Source organism: Sarcophilus harrisii, chromosome 4 (genome assembly GCF_902635505.1).
Source record: "Sarcophilus harrisii chromosome 4, mSarHar1.11, whole genome shotgun sequence".
In the NCBI taxonomy this organism is placed as follows: domain Eukaryota; kingdom Metazoa; phylum Chordata; class Mammalia; order Dasyuromorphia; family Dasyuridae; genus Sarcophilus; species Sarcophilus harrisii.
The window spans coordinates 121819755-121840296 of NC_045429.1; the positions used below are offsets into that span (position 1 = coordinate 121819755).

Genomic DNA, 20542 nt, shown 5'->3' on the forward strand with positions numbered 1-20542 from the left:
AAAAAGAATTCTCTCATTTTCATTCACTACCTTTTTCTCTTTCTATTCATCCTAATATGGTGAGGGAATTTAGAGGAGTTAAAAAAAAGTAGAAAATGATCTGAGTGATGACACCTTAAGGATGGTATTTTCATTTAAAGAGGAGAGAAAAATTGGGTGAAAGTGATAATTAAGCTAGTAAATGGAGATTTACTCAGCACAATAGCTTTTGGAATAGATGGCTTATCATGTTACCTTTGGGACAGGGTTGAATAGCCACCTGACATCAAATACAACTTGCTAGATACTTAGTTTAAATCCTTTGGGAATTCCCTTATCTGCAGAAAGATACCTTTCTATGTATAAAGGTCTATATTTTTGCTAGCAGCATGTGCTATATGATGATTTAGGTGTGTTTTAGTTTTAAATTTTGAGGGGTATAATATTCATAACCTGCTTCATCTTCAAATTGACCAAGTGAACTAGACAATCTTAAGTCTTCCAGTTCTGAAGTATCCAAGAATGTTCATTCTTTTAATTTAGTTCCCATCCCACTGGTTGTATCATGGTAAGAGATGTAGTTCCATATTTTTTAACCCCACTGTCATCTAATCAGCAGCAATAGGACTAATAGTTAAGTCACTGCCTCTAGTTTTATAAGGCAAGGTGAGGAAGCTATACTGAGGACTTGATTTTGAGCCTATCGTGGCTACCCACAATATAGTAAGAATAAATTTTACCATCAAATAACCAAAATCTGGAGCAGTGGTTCTCAAACTTTTGTTTTCAGTATCTTTATCCTATTAAAAATTATTGAGGATCTCTCCAAAGCGTTTTTGTTTATCTGGGTTATATTTATAGACATTTACCATATTGGAAATAAAAACTATTTTTGAATTTGTAGACCCTCTAAAAGGGTTTCAGAGATCCCCAGAATTCTCTAGACCATACTTTGAGAACCACTGTCTGGAGAAATGGAGTAATTTGGGGTTTCTTGTATGTAGAGGTCCTCCAGAAAATTCTGCCTTCTGGTACAAGGGTCCTTAGATAATAATAATAGAATAGTTCAGAATTGTATGGATATCTGTTGTTCTGATGAATGAACCCAGTGGAGATAATCTGAGGTGAAAAAATATAAAGATTGATTTCCCAGATAGAGAATTAGTATAGTGTTCTACTTAGGACTGGCACCCATTCAAAAATGTCTAGAGCCTGACAATTAACAATGGCTGGTAGAAAAGGGAAGTAGTAGGGGAAAAAAAAAAACAGACATTTTAAAGAATAAATTTGGAGTATGAAAGAAAGGCAATAAACACATGGGTTCTTGCCCCAAGTGTTTCTTTAGTGGAAAAAGATAACCACAGTTTTGGAGTTAAATAGCATAGTCTGGGCTAGGGATAATGGTGGTGTCTATAAACTGTCACATGCAGATCTTAGCAAGATCAATCACTAAATGTCAGAAGTAATCTTCAGAGATCTCTAACCATTTTTTCCCCCAAGCTGCCATAACCCATTTTCTAAATGCTTATTCTCTATCTATCCTACGTGGACTTTAGTGACCTCTCTCTTCTCTTGATCTGTGGGAAGCTGCCAGAATGTAGTTTTGGTGCATTGCTCTCTTGCTTCAGAGCAGCATCTTCTTCCAGCCCACTTGTCAGGCTCCCTGGGAAAAGGCAGCAGCAGCACATTCTCACACTCTCTCTCAGCTAAGACTTCTCAACTCTGATCTGACAGAACAGCTCCTGTTTAAAAAACAAAACAAACAAACAAACAAAAAAAAACCCAATAACATTTCTGACATTTCATTCTTATTTATTGACATTCAAAATTCTCCCATTTATTTATTTCATTTTTAAAAACTCAGTTCCAAATTCTCTTCTTCCTTCAAGATCCTCCTTCACCCGTTGAGAAAGCAAACTATATATATGGTCAGTTATTTATGTAAAGTCATGCAAAACACAATTCCACATTTGGCCACATGTGGCCGAATTCCTATGACAAAAATATGGGAAAATGTGGAAATAAAATGTGCCGTATTTCATCCTTCAGACTTTTTTTTCTCTAAGCTGAATTCAGGACTTTTCTTGTATGACATAGAAATCTCTTTACTTTGGAAATTCGCTCTATCCCTTGGACTTCTCACTTTGGAAGTACTCTTTATCCCTGGGTCCTTTCCCTCTGAGTGGCTTGTTCCTTCCAGAACGTCCATTTTAAAGATCTATGGCCAGCTATGTCTTTATACTTGTCCAGATGCTAGTCCTGATTCTTCAGGACTTTCTCTACCATGCGCTCTGTCTTCATATCCCATCACAATTTTAGCTTCCTTTTATGTATCGTCTTTCCCCTTTATGATGTTAACTCTGTGAGGGCAGGGATTGTCTTTTATTTCTCTTTGTATTTTTATCACTTAGCCCAGTGTCTGGTACATAGCAGGTGATTAATATATACTTTGTGATTTGAGTCACTTCAGTTCTGCAGAGTATGTTCAAGATATGGGTGGTGTTCAAGTTTTCCCTTGGAGTTTAGTGAGGGACAAGGTTCTTAAGGAATTTTGCTGCAAACTTCATAAAGATCTATATATGTATGTACACATTTTATCTACAATGCTACTATATGCTGTGGAAGGCAATGTGGTCTATTATCTGGGGTATAGACTTCAGCTCAGATTCTTATTGGATAAACCTAAGCCAGTCAAATGATATCCGAACCTTCTAATTGTAGTTATGAATAATACTATTCATATAGTTATATGAATTATATATGAATAATATAGTGTATTCATATATTACATTATAATACTATTCTTTTATGAATATTATCAGTGTGTTTGTGTATATACTATAGTAGACATGGTATAATAGTATATTTAAAATCCCACAGGATAGTTGGGAGGATCAGATAAAAAAAAAAAAATCATATAAATCAGTAAGGATTTGCCAGATGCTAGAGCCAAGTTATCATCTCATATTACAGTAAAGGACATGTCCCCAGAAGGACATGGTTCATTTGCCTGTATTGACATCAGAACTTGATCATGTTTTTGTAGCAAGCCTTGTGATCCACAGAGCTCTCATTCTGGGATTTTTCTTTTTTCTTTTCCTTATGTAGGTAAAAGCCACGGGAAGAGAGCTTTTCCAGCAGGTGTGTGATTTGTTGAGCATTAAAGAACCCCACTTCTTTGGCCTGAGTGTTGTTCGAAGTAAGTATTGACTCATGCATGAAAGGCAGGGATCCTTTCCTCCCCCTCCAGCATTTGTACAGCTGTGTTCCCCCTGGGCTCTTTACATGCCTGTACAGTCCTACAGTGGCCCCTGCTTAATACCTGGAAGCATTGAGAAAGAGTACATTCTGGGGTCCCTGTTTCTGGCCACCTCCCTTAAATGGCTATATCTACAACTATCACAATACAGCTTGGTGACAGACCTTCGCCATCTGGGTGCTTCTTCCTATTCTTTTTTCCTTCTGAGTAAACAAAAAGCAAGAATTTCTGTCTTAGTTGAGCTAAGAATCTCTGAGCTCTTGTAACATAAGACTGTCACGAAACTATGGTAGACTAGTCTGATTTAGTATTACTTCCCTCTCTACCACTCTAATTCCCACTTTTGTGCCTCTGTCATGTCCCACAATATTCTCCACTCTCATCTGCTTCTTAGGGACTCCATTTGGCAGTCATGGTGCCCCACCCTATAATCACTTTTCATTGATTTTTTTTTTTTTTTTAAATCTAACCTGTCTTAACTTATCTGTTCATATGGGGCTCCCTTTATAAATAATATAAATTCTATGAGGATAGTTATTTGTATTTGTATCCCAGCACCTGGTATGGCGACTGGCATATAGTAAATATTTTTGACTTTGGAAGACCATTGATATGACTGTTTATTCTACCATGTCAAGTCCCAACCCATTAAGAGTTGCTGGACCAAATTACACATCATTTGGCATTCAGCTGTCACAGCATGATTCCCTCATCTAGTCCTCCATTGACTCAACAATCTATTGTCAAGTACATGCTTATAGTTTTTCCTGCTTGGTAAGATGCATTTGCCTTCCCCTGGTAGAGCCTTTGACCCAGGGCAAACTCTTAGAGGCAAGGTGAGGTGTAAAGTCATTCTCGTTCAGGTGAAAGTACTTCTGTGATTTACCATTTGAAAGCATCTTGTGCATCTCTAAAGTAGATTCAGTTATCCCCATGTTTATGGAAGACTGGGAAATCACAGAATTTGAGAGTTAAAGGGACATCAGTAGGGGCTGTATCCATCCTCTATAACTGGACGCATGATTGTCCAGTCTCTGCCTGAGAAGAGATCCCTCTCTTTTTCAGGGGAGCCACATTTAAACATCTCTGAACGATGGGCAATAACTTTATTGAGGGGTTGTGACAATTAAGTAGACCACAGTTGGGCTTTAGTCTAAAACGGCCTCTATTTCTTTGTGTAGAATGGGCATAAAGAATATTGGCTCAGATAATTGTATAAATATGTATACATATATTGGATTTAGCATATATTATATTATAGCATATAAACATTAACATGTTTAATATATATTGGGTTACCAGCCATCTAAGGGAGAGGGTGGAAGGAAGGAGGGGGAAATTTGGAATACAAGGTTTTTCAAGGGTCAGTATTGAAAAATTATCCATGCATGTTTTGAAAATAAAAGGCTTTTATAAAGAAAAATATTTGCTTTACATATCTCATGGGGTGATTGTGAGGAAAGATTTTTACAAGCATTAAAGTACTTACTATATTACATGTGAGTATTGACCTTGCCTATCTGTCTGATGTTTTCCTATGTTGTGTTAGAAGAGCAGTAAGAAGAAAAATCTCAATATGTTATGATATTAAGAACATGAGACAAGGAGACTAAACCTGTCTGTTATAAATTAGCTATATGGCCTTTATCCATTCTGGGGCTCAGATTCTCTCCTCTGTAAGATGATCAAAATTAATTGTCTATTCTTTGAGTCATCTTAGGGTGGAATTTCATTGGTTTTTAGGCCATTGGTGGTCAGTCTTTTCTAGGTGATGCCAGTTAATGACATACCTGCTGCTTTGTCCTTAGGATTTTTATATTTAGAACTGGAAGAGACCTTGGGGGTCCAATCTAGTCTAATTCCCTCATGATTCTTTAAGAAGTTGGAAGCTATTCTCTGTTATAATTTTAGCATTTTCTCTTTGAGTGTAAAATGTGTAAATTATTTAAAGATGCGATAGTGGGGAAGGGATACAGTTTAAAAAAAAAAAAAACAACAAATCTTGATAACTAATTCATTTGAGTTACTCATGTATGGCCTTTCTCTGCATAGCTGGGTATTGAACCGTGTAAGCTAAAACCTATACTGGTTCTAGGTAGAGTTTGGAATCTTACTGATCAAAGAGATATCTGGTTTTGTTTTGTTTTTTGGGGGGGGTGGGGGGTGGGGGGAGGAGGGTTGCCCCATAGTCTCCTTTAAACTAATTATAAAGACAGAAACTTACCCAACAAATCCCCTCTTTCTTTCCGTCCTTTCTGGTTAACTTACCTCCCTTATCTCATTGCCCATAAATCTTTGCTACCCACCATATTCCATTCATTTTACTGATTTGTGGCCTGGCTTGGCTACCTTGTATTTGTTAAGAGTTGAGCAGTAGTGGCCCCCAAAGGTGTACATGATGTGTGGCTTCTGAAAGACCTATAAAAGGAATGACAAGAATAGACTAATCGCTGGAGACTGTGAAGGGACAGTTATCGTCAAAGATTAACCATGCACATATATTGGTGGTCTCTTTTTTTTTTTATCTTAATCTCAGACACAAAAAATGAAGAAATACCTGAAAGTTCTTTCAGAGACATTCTTTGCTGGAATGAGTGGCTAGTGAACAATTCTTTGCAGATGGTCCATGAGTTTAGCCCTTGTTCTTCAAGATCCTTTCTTTTAATGGAAATTGAGTCATATTAGGAGGGGAGAAAGGTTGTCATATTCTTGTTGTACCTGTTCTCTAGATAAACAGAATTCTCCAGGGTCTTTATGCAGTTTGATTTTTAATAAGTATACAATTCACCAAATGGATGCTTGCTCTGGGGAGTTTGTTTTTGACCTTTGCAGTGATGGCATTCACAACAAAGTCAGTGTGAGCCGGTGACAAATTTGGGAATGTAATGTTTGCCTTAAAACATTTTTTTTTTAAAATAGGAATAGACTTAAAAATCCTACAAAGGTATTTCAGGTCATAGAGTCTTAGTGAATGCAGACTGCATGTATAAGTATGGCTGTTTTCCTGAGAAATTTGTGTTGTGTAACAACTGCATTAATTAATCACATTTATTGAGCACTTAATGCAACTTACCATACTAGCGTCTTGAGTATGTACTGAAAAATTCAAGATGTAGTCTTTGTTCAGAGGATTTTTTTATTTAGAGCTGCAAGGGTCGTTTAAAGTCTTCTCTACTCCAGCTTCCTTATTATACTCAAGAGGAAGTGGGAGCACAGAGAAATTAAATAGCCCAAAGTCATTCTAGGATGTTCTCAAGGAGCCTACAGTATCATTGTACAGATACATATCCATACCTGAAAAGGCTGCAGTATGTGGAAATGGCAATGTACTTAAAATATCTGAGTAGATATTTCCTAGGTATATGATCACTAGCAAGTCATTGAATCTCTCTGAACTTCAGTTTTATAAAATGGGGATAATAATATATTACTTGGCTCACAAAGTAGTTGTAAGAAAAATGCTTTAAAAAACCGAAAAGAACTTTTCAGAAGGGGTTTCCAGAAGAAACTCTGGTCATAACATGTTAGAGGTGGAGGTGGATTCTAAATCCTTTATGGGGAAAAACTCTGATTTGTTTGAGTTCCTGAGCACATGGGATGAGGTTGAAGCACCGAGTAGTGGAGAACCATCTTTGAGCCCCATGGAAAGGAACCAGTCTTTTGAAAGTGGCGGTTGGATTCAGGCTTAATCTCTAGGAAATCTTCTCTGATTCCCCCCCTTCATGATCTCTCCCTGATCAGCTCTAACATCGTACCTTTGTACAAATTTTATTTCTACCCCCTTGCCACATCCAGGGGCACAGAGACTGGTTGTAGTTTTGTATATTCCGTATCTAACAGTCTCCTCCTTTGCATACAGTAGTGGAGAACTTTTAAAGTTTCCCAGAAAGTAGAGGACTTGCAGTTTCAAGGGCAAACTTAGGGAGGAAAGCTTGGTTCTAGGGGGACAGGACTAAACCTTCTGTTGTAGGTTAATTGGATTCTGCTAGGCTTCAAGCCTGTGTTTCATTTACTTGGCCCATGGTCATGACATAACTGGCACTGCCATGGCACTTTTGCTATTGAAGTCCCCCCCCCCCCCTTTTTTTTTTTTTTTTTCAGTTAGTCACTGAAAATTAAAATCCAGCACTTTCTGTGTCCCAGGAACTATGTTAAACTCAAAAACAAGAGTGGGAACTTACAGGGAAAGTCTCTGCATTTGGGATAATTAGTTTAAAAGGGGCTATGAGGGGAGGGGAGGAAGAGAAAGTAACAAAAAAGTCAGATATGTCTGACAAAAATAATCCTTTCCAAGATCCAATTGAATTTCAATTTGTGAGTTCAATAACCAGCTTTGCAGAAAGAGGAGAAAATATGCATTTCTATAAGCATATACTGAGTACATGCAAAATGCATACAAGGGAATTTTTCAAGGGAAAGCAAAGCAGCACTTGGGGAAATCAGGAATGGTTTTGTCTAGGAGATGGTGCTTGAGCTGCTTCTTAGAGAAGCCAGAGCTTCCCAAGAGATGAAGGAGAGGAGGGGAGAGCATGGGGCTCAATGATTACAAAGATAAACCTCGGGTGAGAAGGAGGGATGAAGGGAGTGCTTGCTTCAAACTGTGATGTCTTTGTAAAAGTAGCTGTTGAATTTGTTCTAGGCTGAAATCGGGCAAACATACCTGACAACGTGAGGAGGGGTGGGAGTTGGGCCAGGAGAGAGCACAAAGGGGGATTGTTAGGTTTATCAGCAGCTGATATTTTCTTAAAGAAGGTGTGTTTGCTCTGCAAAGGAAGTTCCCAGGTGGGAGGATTTTCTCATTAGTGCCAGCCACTCAGTTAATGCCTCCTCCTCCTACACCAAGGACATCTGAGATTCCATGAGGTGCTTCCCAGCCCTCTGAGCTCCCTGAACAATGAGGGAAAGCAGGTTGTTCTTCTTAAGGAAAAGTAGCCTGGCTATCCGCCTACAGCTGTCTAGGGCTATCTCTCCCTCAAAAAGAAGAGGCTAAATTGTCTATTGGATATAGAAATGCTGTTATTATCCCCTTATTAACCTTTTTTGACTCATCTATAAGACTGAGGGGATTAGAAGTGGATTAGATGGTCCTTAAGTCATCTGTAGTTCAAAAGTTCTATAACTGTGACTGAACTGGCCTTCTACAACTTGGAAAAGGAAACGGCAAATGGTCAAGGGATAATCATTGTTTATAAAGTAGAGGTAATATTTATGACACTAATTCTTTTCTGTAGTGCTTTAAAATAACAGTCCTATAAGGAAAGGATTGAAAAAATTATACTCATTTCACAGTTCTGATATCTTCTATCCCATTACTTCTCATTCTTCTCAAAAACTTTCTGAAAACTAAAATTTAAATCATGATGACATGAAATGTCTTTCCCTACATATGTGTCAAAACCAGTATTCAGATCCAGGTAATAGGAATGTAGATAAAAGAACTGGAAGGAATTTTTAAGGTCACCTGGTCTGATTCCCTTCATTTTACAAGTAAAGTAACTGATACAAATTGGTTAGGTGAGTTGTCTTAAGATTCCCCAGGTTCATCCATCTTACTGTGAGATCTTACTTCTAAGACCAAAACTTTATCCATGCTGCTCCTCAGCTACATCCAAGAGTTCTTAACTTGGAGTCTGAACTTTTTAAACATATTTTTGATAACTATTGAAATATCATTGGTTTCCTTTGCATATTGGGCACTTTATACATTTGAAAACTTTCTGAGGAGTATAGTTTTAGGCTTCATTAGACTTCCAGAGTGGTCCATGACCCCCAGAAAGTTAGGAACACTTGAATTTTATAAAAGATTAGCATCCCCCTTGTCTCCTCTGAGGAGATCATTCATAGGGACCATCTATAGCCACATATGATAATCCTTCCAGCTTCCCCTGGGTCTATAGCTTGGCATGTGAGGTATTGACCCCTTTTGTCCAATCCCTATATTCAATGACTGTAGGCACTGGGCCTAGACAGGGATGTAGGCTGAGCAATGGGCATCCTAGAGTTCACTGACTATTTCTTGAGCTACAGAGAAGTACAGCTACTTGATTCAGTTTATAGGTTATTTTAACTGGATCTTTTAACAGATTTATTATGCTTTTGAAGCAAGACATTCTTTCTAACTCTAGGAATAATAATAAGTCCACTTGCCTTTCCGCCTCATCACTTTTATTAAGATGAGTCCAGAATTTACCTGAGGTAAGGGAACTACCTGAAATCCCTGAGCTTCCCAGCAAAAAATACCTGGAGGGTGAGGGGGTGAATAGGATACTTTATTTTCATAGGCTTCAGGGATTTCACAGCAGGCTGGCATTCTAATAATATTAATTTCATTAAAGCTGGAATGTGGGGTTACATTCCTCCCCTGAGAGGCTTGGGGCGTGGGTGGGTGGGTGGGTGGATTGATGCAGGAAAGCTCCTTGCCCAGAAGTTGGACTAAAAATGGGAAGGCTGGAGCTTATGTTGCTAGTTAAAAAACAAAAACAAACAAAAAAACACATTTGGACATTCTCTGAACAACTAAGGGAAGTTAGCCCTATCTAATTATCCAGAGGCCTTAAAACTGGAGAGAGTCTTCTCATAGGCCCTACTTGAGTTCTCTAGGTTGCTTAGTCAGTTTTGTTTTGTTTTTACCCCTATTCTCCATTAAAGTAGAGAAAAAACATCAGAGATAAAGACTTGAACTTATATTTTCACTCTTTCAAGGTTGTTTCTTTGGGCCTGCCTTCTTAAAATGCTTATTTCTGCCCCTCTATTTAAGTCTCCCTATTCTCTCTAACTTTGATTCTATGTATGCCCTCTTTCACAAGGAAATAATGGCTAGGAAAACACAGTGTGATTTCCTAGGGGCTAATTTTAGAATTACAGATAATTCTGTACTATCGAGACCAGAAACTCTTCTTAGGCACTCTTTCTGAAGAAGTTGTAAAGTAAACTTCAAAACACTCATGATTAACTGAATTACAAGTTTCTTTCTTTTCATGTGACTTAGAATCATAGATTTTGAGAGTCATAAAAAACTGTAGAGATCATTATAGATGACCTAGAGAATGGCCAGCCTAAAGTCACATATTTAATGCCTTGGGCTGATTACTAGAAGGTGTGGTGTTTTATCAATAATTTTTATGAGTCCATCCTTCAAGAAGAAAGGGAGGGGGCGGGGGGGGGGGGGAAGAGTTGGAAAGATGTAGAGAGTATAGGGAAAACAGTATGAGAATAGAGGAGAAGAGAAGAAACCATTCCTCATGTGCCTGCTTTTGTTGAAAAAGAATAGGGCAGAGGAAAATGGTCATTGATAGCAGTCAGATTTGCTACTGAGATAGCTCTCCTAAATGGTCCCCTATGGATAGAAGGAATGTACATTATTAGACCTTGATTTCAGTTTGGTGTAGATAACATCAATAACACCTTCTAGATGCTAGACACTATGGTAGGTGCTAAAGATATAAAGGAAAAAAAAGTTCCTGTCCTTAAAGGGCTTATATTTTCCTTAGAGGGAAAAAAATCATGAGTGAATATTTAAAAATATAACTCTGGAATGGAGTGGGGCCTAAAAAAATATGGGGGAGGTAATTAGAAGGGAATTTGTGTTGAAGATGACACTTTAAAGAAAAGTGGGGCTCCTTGGAGGGATGGCTGAGGCAAGAGCACCTTGGAGGCCTGAGGATAGTCCCCTGGAATGGAATAGCCTGTTTAAGAAATAACAAGTATACTGATTTGGTTGGAATTTGTGAAGAATTTTGATAAGCTTAGAAAGAGACTCATCAAGGACCTTTAAATCTTTCTCCAAAGGGGAGGTACTTTTTCTTAGAATCTGCCCCCAGGAGCTTTTGCTTCAAGTATAAGTTTTGTAAGAAACCTAATTTCTCTCCCCATCCTAATATCTGCACTTTGGAGATATGTGACCATAGTCACCCTCTATGAGCCTCTGTTTTCTCATTGTGAAGTAGGGATAATTATAATTATAATATCAACCTTGAAAGGTGGTTAAGAGAGATTTGCCTTTACAAAATTAGAGCACTGGATAAATAAATGTAAGGAAAACTCTTAGAATCATACAAGGGATTTTGTGTTCCTATTATTCAGGTTAGTCCACTTAGGCGTGGCCCATTTTACATAGCATTTGTAGATATTTTGAAATGATTCACTCTGTAATCTGGAGACACACAAATCAGAATTTTAGAATTGGATGGATACTTTGAACTGATACAGTTCACCCCTTTTCTGTTACAGATGAGAAACTGAGACCCAGAAGGGTCAGGTGATTTGCCAGTGGTCTACATAGTGACCAATAGTCTACATATTGGCCAGCAGTAAAACTCAAGTCATGTTTCTTCTGTTATATGATCACTGTTTTTAATCCGAGTCTTAAAAATTGGAAACCGTATTAACATTACTTTGCCCACTTGAGGAATATTTTGGTAAAAACGTATGGTCAGCACCTCTACCTGACTTTGTATCTGTGACATTTTCTTATTTGGGATATTCCTCTACTGATATTAGTGCCAAAGCCCTCCAATCTAGCCAAGACCCTCCAGTGATTGTCTCTCATTCTCGTCATGTGACCAGCTCACCCCATTTCCTAGTAGGTACCTTGCTGTTAAAAGGTACCTCCTTTTACTTACCGGTGATTATGTTTCTACCAAAGTTGTGACTTTCTGAAAATTGGTAAGCCAGATTGCATCAGCAAGAGAATACTGCTATAAAAAAATATGGCATATGGAGCAATTTAAGATAATTGAAGGTATTGCATGGTTTTCCCAAATGTCATTCATTCTGATCTCTTGAACCTAGTTCATTATATAGCTGCAATATCTATATATTCAAGATATATAAATATGTGGGGGTAGGGGTAGGGATGAGGGTGCTGGTACTAGTGCAGGTTACTTCCTTGGATTCTTATCCAGCTATATAACATAATTTGGGATATATGTGTTACAATTAAAGTTCCCAACCAGCCATAGTATACTAAGCCATCAGTATACTAAGTATACTGATTCAATAGCACTGATAACTATTTTTTTAAATTTGCAGACAATGAATACATATTCATGGACTTGGAGCAAAAGCTCAGCAAATACTTTCTGAAGGATTGGAAGAAAGAGATATATAAAGTAAGTTCCGGTTAACTAGAACTTGGGAGCCAGAAGGATTAATTAGAATTCTGGGATTTGGCAAAAGGTTTAGGGTGGTCTTCATGAGAGAATCATCCAGTAAACATTTATTAAGCACAATGTGTCAAGTATTCTCCTAGGTGTTTAGGGACAGAAACCAAAAAACAAAGAATTTATATTCTAAATTCTTATTTAGAATAAGAATGAATATTAAGAATACATAAAATCTATACAGGTAATTTTTGGGAGGGCCTCTAGGAGCTGGGGAGCATTGGGAAAGTTGTGTTCTCAGAAGAGGGTTAAATTTTGACCATTGTCACATTGTAAGTAATCAGGTGGTGCAGTTTCCTGGAGTCAGGATGATTTGTTAAACTTCAAATCCAGTCTCAGACATTTTACTATTTTTGTGACCCTGAATAAGTCACTTAACCCTGTTTACCTTAGTCTCCTCATCTTAAAATGAGCCAGAGGGCAGGTAGATGATGCAATAAATAACGTGCTAGACCTAGAGTCAGGGAGACTCACTTCATGAATTCAAATCTGACCTAAGACACTAACTGTGTGATCCTGGGCAAGTCAGTTTACCATTTGCCTCATTTATTTTCTCATTTGAAAAATGAACTGGAGAAGAATTGGCAAACCACTCCAGTATCTCTGCAGCGCCCCCCTCCCCAAAACAAAACAAAAATAACCAATTGTGATCACAAATAGATAGGATTGAAAATGACTGAATAAAATCAAATTGTATCAACCTAAAATTTTATTTTCCCATAGTTATATCTCAGTTTAAACAGTTTCACATTTCATAATTATTTCATAATCATTTAGTTTGCCATAGGTTTAAATTTTTTTTTTGGGGTGATTGTTTTATTTTGTGTGTGTGTGTGTGTGAGAGAGAGAGAGAGAGATTTTTTTTTAAACAGCTTAAATTTTGGTTTAAAGGAAGGAAACTAGTTGAGGCAATAATTTAGACAAAGTATAAGGACACAAAATAATTTCACAGAAGAAAATGGAAAGAAAGGTAGGAGGAGTGTGGTCTTGGGATGCTAATATCCACAGCATGAAAGCCATTGGCAGGGGTGATTCATTTCTGTTTCTTTTCTATAACCGTCTTTACAGGGAAATGAGAAGTCCAATCCTCCTTTTGTTGCCTTCTTCAGAGTGCAGTACTATGTGGAAAATGGGAGAATTATAAGGTAATTATTATTTATGTATTCAGTTTTGTTGTTGTTGTTGACTTAACTTTTTTATTTTGAGTTCCAAATTCTCTCCCTCGCCCATTAAGAAAATAAGTAATATAATAATCATTTATTATTTTTAAAGAACCTTATATAGTCAGAATGAAATCTGGGATTCTGTGGAGGCGAACTAGAAGCTGTTTGTATATCTTTAAAATCAGAGCTTACTCTGTAGATGAGATTTCACTTGGTTGCTAGTTTTTGGTGCCATTCAGTTTGTTAACTGGAATTTGAAGGTCCTTGATTAAATATATGACTAAGCCCCAATGACTGCGTAAACTTAATCTATATTTTAATTTTGTTTAGAAAAACAAAACAATCTCAGTGGTATTGGGTGGAAATGATTTTTTCCCTCTCCAAAGTGGCACTGTATGTTCTGCATAGCTGCTTGTGACCACAGAAATTTGCCTTTGGCTCCTCTGCTGTGGAGAGTAGGGGGTTGGGAAGGCTTAGCCTAAAGGGATTATACATTTGAGTGGGTTCCATTCACTTGGAATAGGGGCAACATTCTAGCTGAACCTCTCCAGTTCTTTCTAGTGAACAAAAGAGCTTTTTTAATTATCCAGGGCAAGCATTTAGGTGAGTTTAAAACAAGCCAGACCCATCACCCCCACTCCCTTTCTTCAGTACTAGTGAAGCTAGCTGCCCTTGCATGGTTTCTCCTCAAATTATTGTTTGAAATCTGAACTTTTTTGACCCGGAAGAGGATCTTTAAAAACAACAATACCCTAGAAAGCTGTGATTGAAAACTTTAAAAGATGGTCGATATAGTTCTGATCCCTCCGCCTTTGCTGTGACAAGATGAGAACAGAACAGAGAAAAAATAACTAGCATAATTCTGAGGTACCCCTCAATTCAGTGAAGCTTCAGAACCTTTCTCAGGTGTCTGCCATGAGCTAAGCCCCTTTGCCAGGAATGCAGAAATGGACCATGATTACCCCACTGGATGGAATTTGCAGTTGAATATAAAGATTTAGATGTGTTCTCAAAAAGGATGCAATTTGTAATATGGTAGCTGTAGAGGAAAGGTTCGAATTTAGGAGAAAATTGGAGAGGGCGGGACCACTTTCAGCTGTGGAAAAGGAAAGCCCTGTTTGCTGCACTGGGTCCTTCCATGGACAGGAAGGATGGCCTGTATGAATGTACCCAGTTATCAAAAGTCAGAACAAGTTGAAGAATAACTATTCTAGTTTATCTGGAATATAGCTTTGGTTAATAAATTAGTGTGAAATGAGACAGGAAAGCTAGGACTTTGAATACACCAGACTTTTAACTTCCAGGGAGGTTTGGAAAGTAGGATGGCTACTCTGCCCACTTTAAGCACACACTCTCTCAAGAGCTAAGAAGAGAATAAGGAAGTGGACTGGTGACAGCTGACCTGAAAGTCAGTTAAATTAGTCCACTGTAGTGCTACCTTTAGCACTAAGCAGCCACTCTCAAATCTAGAGTGCAATCACAAAGGTACTCAAGAGGCAAAAGTCATTCTGGCCCCTAGCAACTTGTAGATACTTAATATTAATTACCAGAGGCTGAAGGTTAAGCCAATCAGTCATACAACAGTGCCTGTTGTATGCTAGTGATACAGTGATATAGTCTGAATGCAAAGAATTGAGAAGGCAAGGAGTTTACATAATTTGGGGATTTTTTTCCTTTGTTTTTGTTTGTTTTTTCACCTAGGTGAGATAGTAAAGTCCAGCAATTCTTTTAAGGATAGGGAAGGACTGAACCTTATTGTCAACAAGTAAAGGAGCTTCTAGATTGGGAAGAATTAAAGATTAGGGAAAGTAGAATGGATGATTAATTAAAGGAAAACTAAGACTTACCTGGTGGACAGGAAACCAACTGATCATGTGAACAAATTCCAAAGAGCATTAGAAAAAGCCACTGGTTGCAGGCTCCTCCCAAAAGAGTGTTCTCTGCAGGCCCCTTGGAGGAAAGGAGGAAAAAACCTTAACAGGGTCAAAGTGATGTGAAAGTGGACAGATCACTGGGCTTGGGATCAAGAGGTCTAAGTCTGAATCTCAGGTCCACTGCTTAGTGATGCGACAAGACAAGAACTTTAAAGTCATATTTAAATTTTTGTTGTTAGTATTAACAGTGTTGGCAGAGTCTCAGAATGTACAAAATAAATACAAGATAATTGGGTCAGAGGAGACATGAGCACATGTGAGACTGAGAAAAGTTTCTAGGAATAATGTTTGAGCTGAATTTTGAAGGAAACTCTGTAGAAGTGGGGAGAGAAGTTGTAAACAAGCTTTAAATGCCAAAGTAAAAGGTTTTTATTTGCTTTTAGAGATAACATAGAGCTAAAGCCAGAGTATGTATGACATGATCGGTCAGACCAGGCTTAAGAAAAATCAGTTGACCCTGGAAGTCCTGAGTTCAAATATGACCCCAAACACTTGACACTTTATTACCTGTGCGACTTTGGACAAGTCACTTAACTCTGCCTCATGAAAGAAAGAAAAAGAAAAATCACTTGTGTAATTGTCTGGAGAAAAGAGAAACTTGTGCTAGGAAAATCAATTGGGTGACTATTATAATCATCTAAGTGATTGAAGGTGTTGGCCATGTGAATAGAGAGAATAAGGACGTATATGAAGGCCAATTCTATAAGAACTGGCAGCTGTGACTGCACATCCAGGGTGAGGTAAGTTGCAAATCTCTGTGACTAGGAGGATAGTGATAGGAGAGTTATAAACATGAGCCATTATGGTTATAATTTTATGATGATGAATATGCAGTTTGGAATAATCCAAAGTAAATATTTTAGTACAAGTATCTACAGCTGTAGGAATGACAACATGGCTGATGTTCTTGAGATCAAGAACTAGATTATAAAACCAGAAAGGAACCTCGTGGACCATTGAGTCCAACTTTAGGAAGAGACACAGGGTTCCAGAGTCGCACTATTTTGTAAATGGTATTGCCAGGATTCAAACTTGAACCTTCCCAATCTAAAAACTAGTCCTCTTTCTACTTTGCCACACTGTCTTAGGGTCTGCTGTGCCCATTGTACTGAATCGTTATCCAAGGATGAAGAAATACTTGATTCCCAAAGAGATATCCAATAAGTAAGATGAGTTAAATAGATAAATAAACAGATAGATATATATAAAATATGAGGACCATGACATTAGGAAGCCAGTGTTCAGGATCACCAGCCATACTCTCTCCTCTCCTCTGGAGTAATCTGGGTCCAATGGCAAGATATAGATCAGGTTGACTGGAGATGGCCCTGGATGAATGCATAGATGACCCATCATTTCAATCTCTCCATTTATAATATGTATGTATGTAATATATAAATGTATAATATGTAATATATTACTAATCATTATTTAATTTTAATTAATGAGTATTTGATTATTTTAAAAATAATTTATTATATTATTATGAAATTATAAAAGAATGTTGTTCCTAATGAGTGCCAGAGAAGGGCATAAATGGCCTTGGTTCCTGCTATGCCCTTTGGGGCCTCCTTTGCTCACAACATGATGGGCTATGGCTCAGCCTCAGCTATAGGGCTGCCTCAGCACTTAGACTTCAAAGTGCTATTTATGTTTTCTCTTTGTGTTCTAGTGACAAGGTTGCAAGACGTCTCTACTATCATCACCTCAAGGAGCAGGTGCTGAGATCCCAGTGTACCCACAAGGAAGAAGTCTACTTCCTATTGGCTGCCTATGCCCTGCAGGCAGACTTGGGCAACTACAGAGAGACCATCCATGTGGGGAAATATTTTGAACCTCATTCCTACTTCCCACAATGGGTAAGATTTTCCTCTATTTATAACGTAGTTTAGTAAAGCCTGATGCTCAGGAGGTGATTGGAAAACAGATGAAATATCTTGAGCTTTACTGATTTTCTTTTTTTCCTCCTGAGACAATTGAAGTTAAGTGTCTTGCCCAGGGTCACTTGGTTAGGAATTGTTAAGTATCTGAGGCCATACTTGAACTCTGGTCCTTCTGACTTCAAGGCCGGTGCTCTATCCACTGTACCATCTGTCTGCCCCCAAAGTTTGGTTTTGTTTTGTTTTTTATTGGATGCTTTAATCATTTTTAAAAGAGGGCTGTTGTCAAAGGGCCTGTGTTCAAATGTTATCTAATACTGGATGGATACCTGGATGACTTTGGGCAAGTGACAGCCTACTTGGGTCTCTGCTTCTTTACATAGGTAAATGAAGCAGTTGGTCTAGGTGTTCTCCCAGCTCCCTTCCAGCTGTCATAAGAGCAAGATGATGCTTTTCTCAAATAACTCATGGTATAGATGTAAGATTTCTGTGAACTCTATACATTCCTTATTCCTGTATTTTTTCAACATCTACCCTTTGCCTGTTCCCCCTCTCTTCTTTGATTTAAATAAATGAGGACACTGAAGAAACTTTAATGGAAAGAGTTCTAATCTTATATTCAAGAGACCCCAAATTCTCATCCCTTCTCTGCCACAATTTAGTCAATCAATAGGACCTGACTCCTACAGTTGACTGGAAACTGAGTAAAACTGATACAAACATATTCCATATGATCCTATCTCTGTCCTCAAGTGGCTGTCTTGTTTAGTTAGGGAATGCCAGAGAGACAGTAGAAAGCAGCATATAAGAGTAGCTGCTATATTTGACAAAGTTGCTTAAAAAAAAAAAAAAATACAAATTTTAAATGGAAAAAAAAAGTTACATAGCTAATAAGTACTGAACTATAGAGAGATCAGTGGATTAAGAGTTGGATTCAAATTCTAGCTTTGCTTTTTATTGCTTATTTTGAGGTAAGTCACTAATTTGGCACCAGATTTTTCATTGATAAAATGTTAGAATTAGTAGAGGGCATCTCAGAAGTTCTTTTCAATTCTAGATTGTCATCCTAGGTCTTGGAGGGAAGTATGGAATTAAGTGAGTCAAATGGGGGTGGAGAGGAAAGTGAAGGGAACTGTTGACTTGACATTCTTTCTGTAGATTATCACAAAGAGAGGGAGGGACTACATCTTAAAACATGCTCCAGAGATTCACCGAGAGCAGCAGGGGATAACCACCAAAGAGGCTGTGTTGAAGTTCATCAAGGAGTCCTGTCTGCTGGAAGATGTGCCTGTTCATTTTTTCAAGTTACAAAAGGTTGGTTAGAACATGGGAGGAGCACCTTTAATCTATCTGAAAGTTAATCAGGTTCAGCCCTAATAAACTACACTCCTTTTTAATGTCTTCCTTCTATCAAGAAGTAATTGCAATGCTTATACAAAGGATAAGGCTGCTAGCTCTTGTCTGTCATTGTGAAGTTTTCCATTTTCAAATTCAATCAAACGAGATGATTCAGTGTGCTTTCTAAATCTTTAAGTAAAATAATATGTAAATTTATATAAATATATAATTAAAGTAATAAACATTATGTTTATTATTTAATTATTAATCAATATTATTTTTGATATTTATATTAAGTAAATAAATAAAATCTGTAGGAGTTAACTAAGTCAAGCTCCCTGTTTTACATATAAAGAAACTAAGGTTCGAGAAGGTGACAGCACTTAATTATTATCTGTCATGAGCAAGGTTACCTAGGAGGGCTTGATTAGAAGCCTCCTAGAAAAAATCATAAAAGATGATGGGAAATTCCATTGTGATTCTTAAAGTTTTATAACAAAGAATCTCAAAGATTTAGACCCTATGGTAGTCTTAGGAGGTAAAGTATTGTGGGGAGAGGTACCTAGAGATCCAGGACAGAGTTAGCATGAAGGCAAAAGGCTTTAAGTGATTGTGTGAGAAGGGACGTTTTGGGCGCAGTGATTAATTTCTTCCCAGTAAGGGAGGTGTACTGCATAGGGAAGTCTTGACCTGCACCCTGTAAGCCCTTTGGATCTAGGGCAGACTCAAACTCTTAGTCAGTTTTTGTTGCCTCTGTAGACAATCCTAAGCAGTTTTCTTCTATCACATCAGTCCCAGGGGGTCGAGAGCTGCCTGTCTGCTAGTGGCCAGAAGGTACCCAATACTTGTTTCCTTCATTTCTCTGAATCCCCACTTGAATCTCATTTTACTCTGATAACATTGATGAGGGGAAGATATCAAGTTCTCTGAGGGATGGTTGGGGGAAATAAATTTCACTTCTGGCTCCAAGCCCAATGTCAGTTTAACCTCTCATCTGTCATGACTCTCATTTTCCCTCCCCCATCTTTCCGCCAACATCTTTTCCTCCTTATTTGACTATAGGAGTTCTTCCAAGAGGTGAAGAATACATGGCTCATGAAGAAAGAAGCCTAGGATCTATTTTCAAGAATATAGTATAGTCTATTCAGGGAGCCTAAAGGCAAGCTTAGGTTGGCTTTGGGATGATCTAATCATAGCTTGTATTTGCCCTGTTGGTGCATTTCTGTTTCCTGGGTAGTCCTGTCTGCAAAGGTCCTTCTCATCAAGGTGCCTGTGATAAAAGCAGATTTTTTTGGGGGGAAGAGGGGCAGCACTTTTGATCCTTAAATTAGGCCGGGTGATGTAATCAGTTACAAGAGGATAGGGCCTTGGCAATTATTGTTTGGAAGAGCCGGGCATGTTGGTTGTGTGAATAGCCACAGGCACCGTACAGACTTACGAAAGCGGATCCAGATTCACTTGTTGGTTCTTGCTTTTCCTGTGGGTGGATGTGGAGCTGGCCTGGGAGGCTGCCCAGATGGGTCCCTTTGTGTGGTGTTTGTTCCCAGGCCAGATGTGGCAGTTGTGTTCGTGTCTATTGGAATGGTTGTGTCCTTACTTGATCATAGACTACAAACTAGTTCATCCTATTAGGAAGAATTTCCGACCATCAATCCATGTGGGCTTTATCCAGGTTGTTTAGGTTTAATGAAGCTTGGCTTGGTTTCCCTTAGGACAGGTGGAGTTCAGGAAGTTCAGCGTGGCCTAGAATTTTAGGTCAAAGGCCGTTTCTTTGTTGTACCGACTGGAAACATACCTTTTATACCAAAATAATGAGCATTTTGCTTTA

The 20542-nt window shown here is 38.1% G+C and overlaps 1 protein-coding gene across 3 annotated transcripts in view; it reads left to right on the forward strand.

The window, feature by feature from the left end:
• Positions 1–20542, forward strand: part of FRMD1 (FERM domain containing 1) — an 84727-nt gene that overhangs the window by 50073 nt on the left and 14112 nt on the right. For all 3 annotated transcript variants that reach the window (XM_023503330.2, XM_023503331.2, XM_031937467.1), the window contains exons 3-7: positions 3088–3178; positions 12269–12348; positions 13468–13544; positions 17169–17355; positions 18535–18690. In XM_023503330.2, the coding sequence (XP_023359098.1) occupies positions 3088–3178; positions 12269–12348; positions 13468–13544; positions 17169–17355; positions 18535–18690 (591 nt within the window). The remainder of the gene's footprint in view (positions 1–3087; positions 3179–12268; positions 12349–13467; positions 13545–17168; positions 17356–18534; positions 18691–20542) is intronic.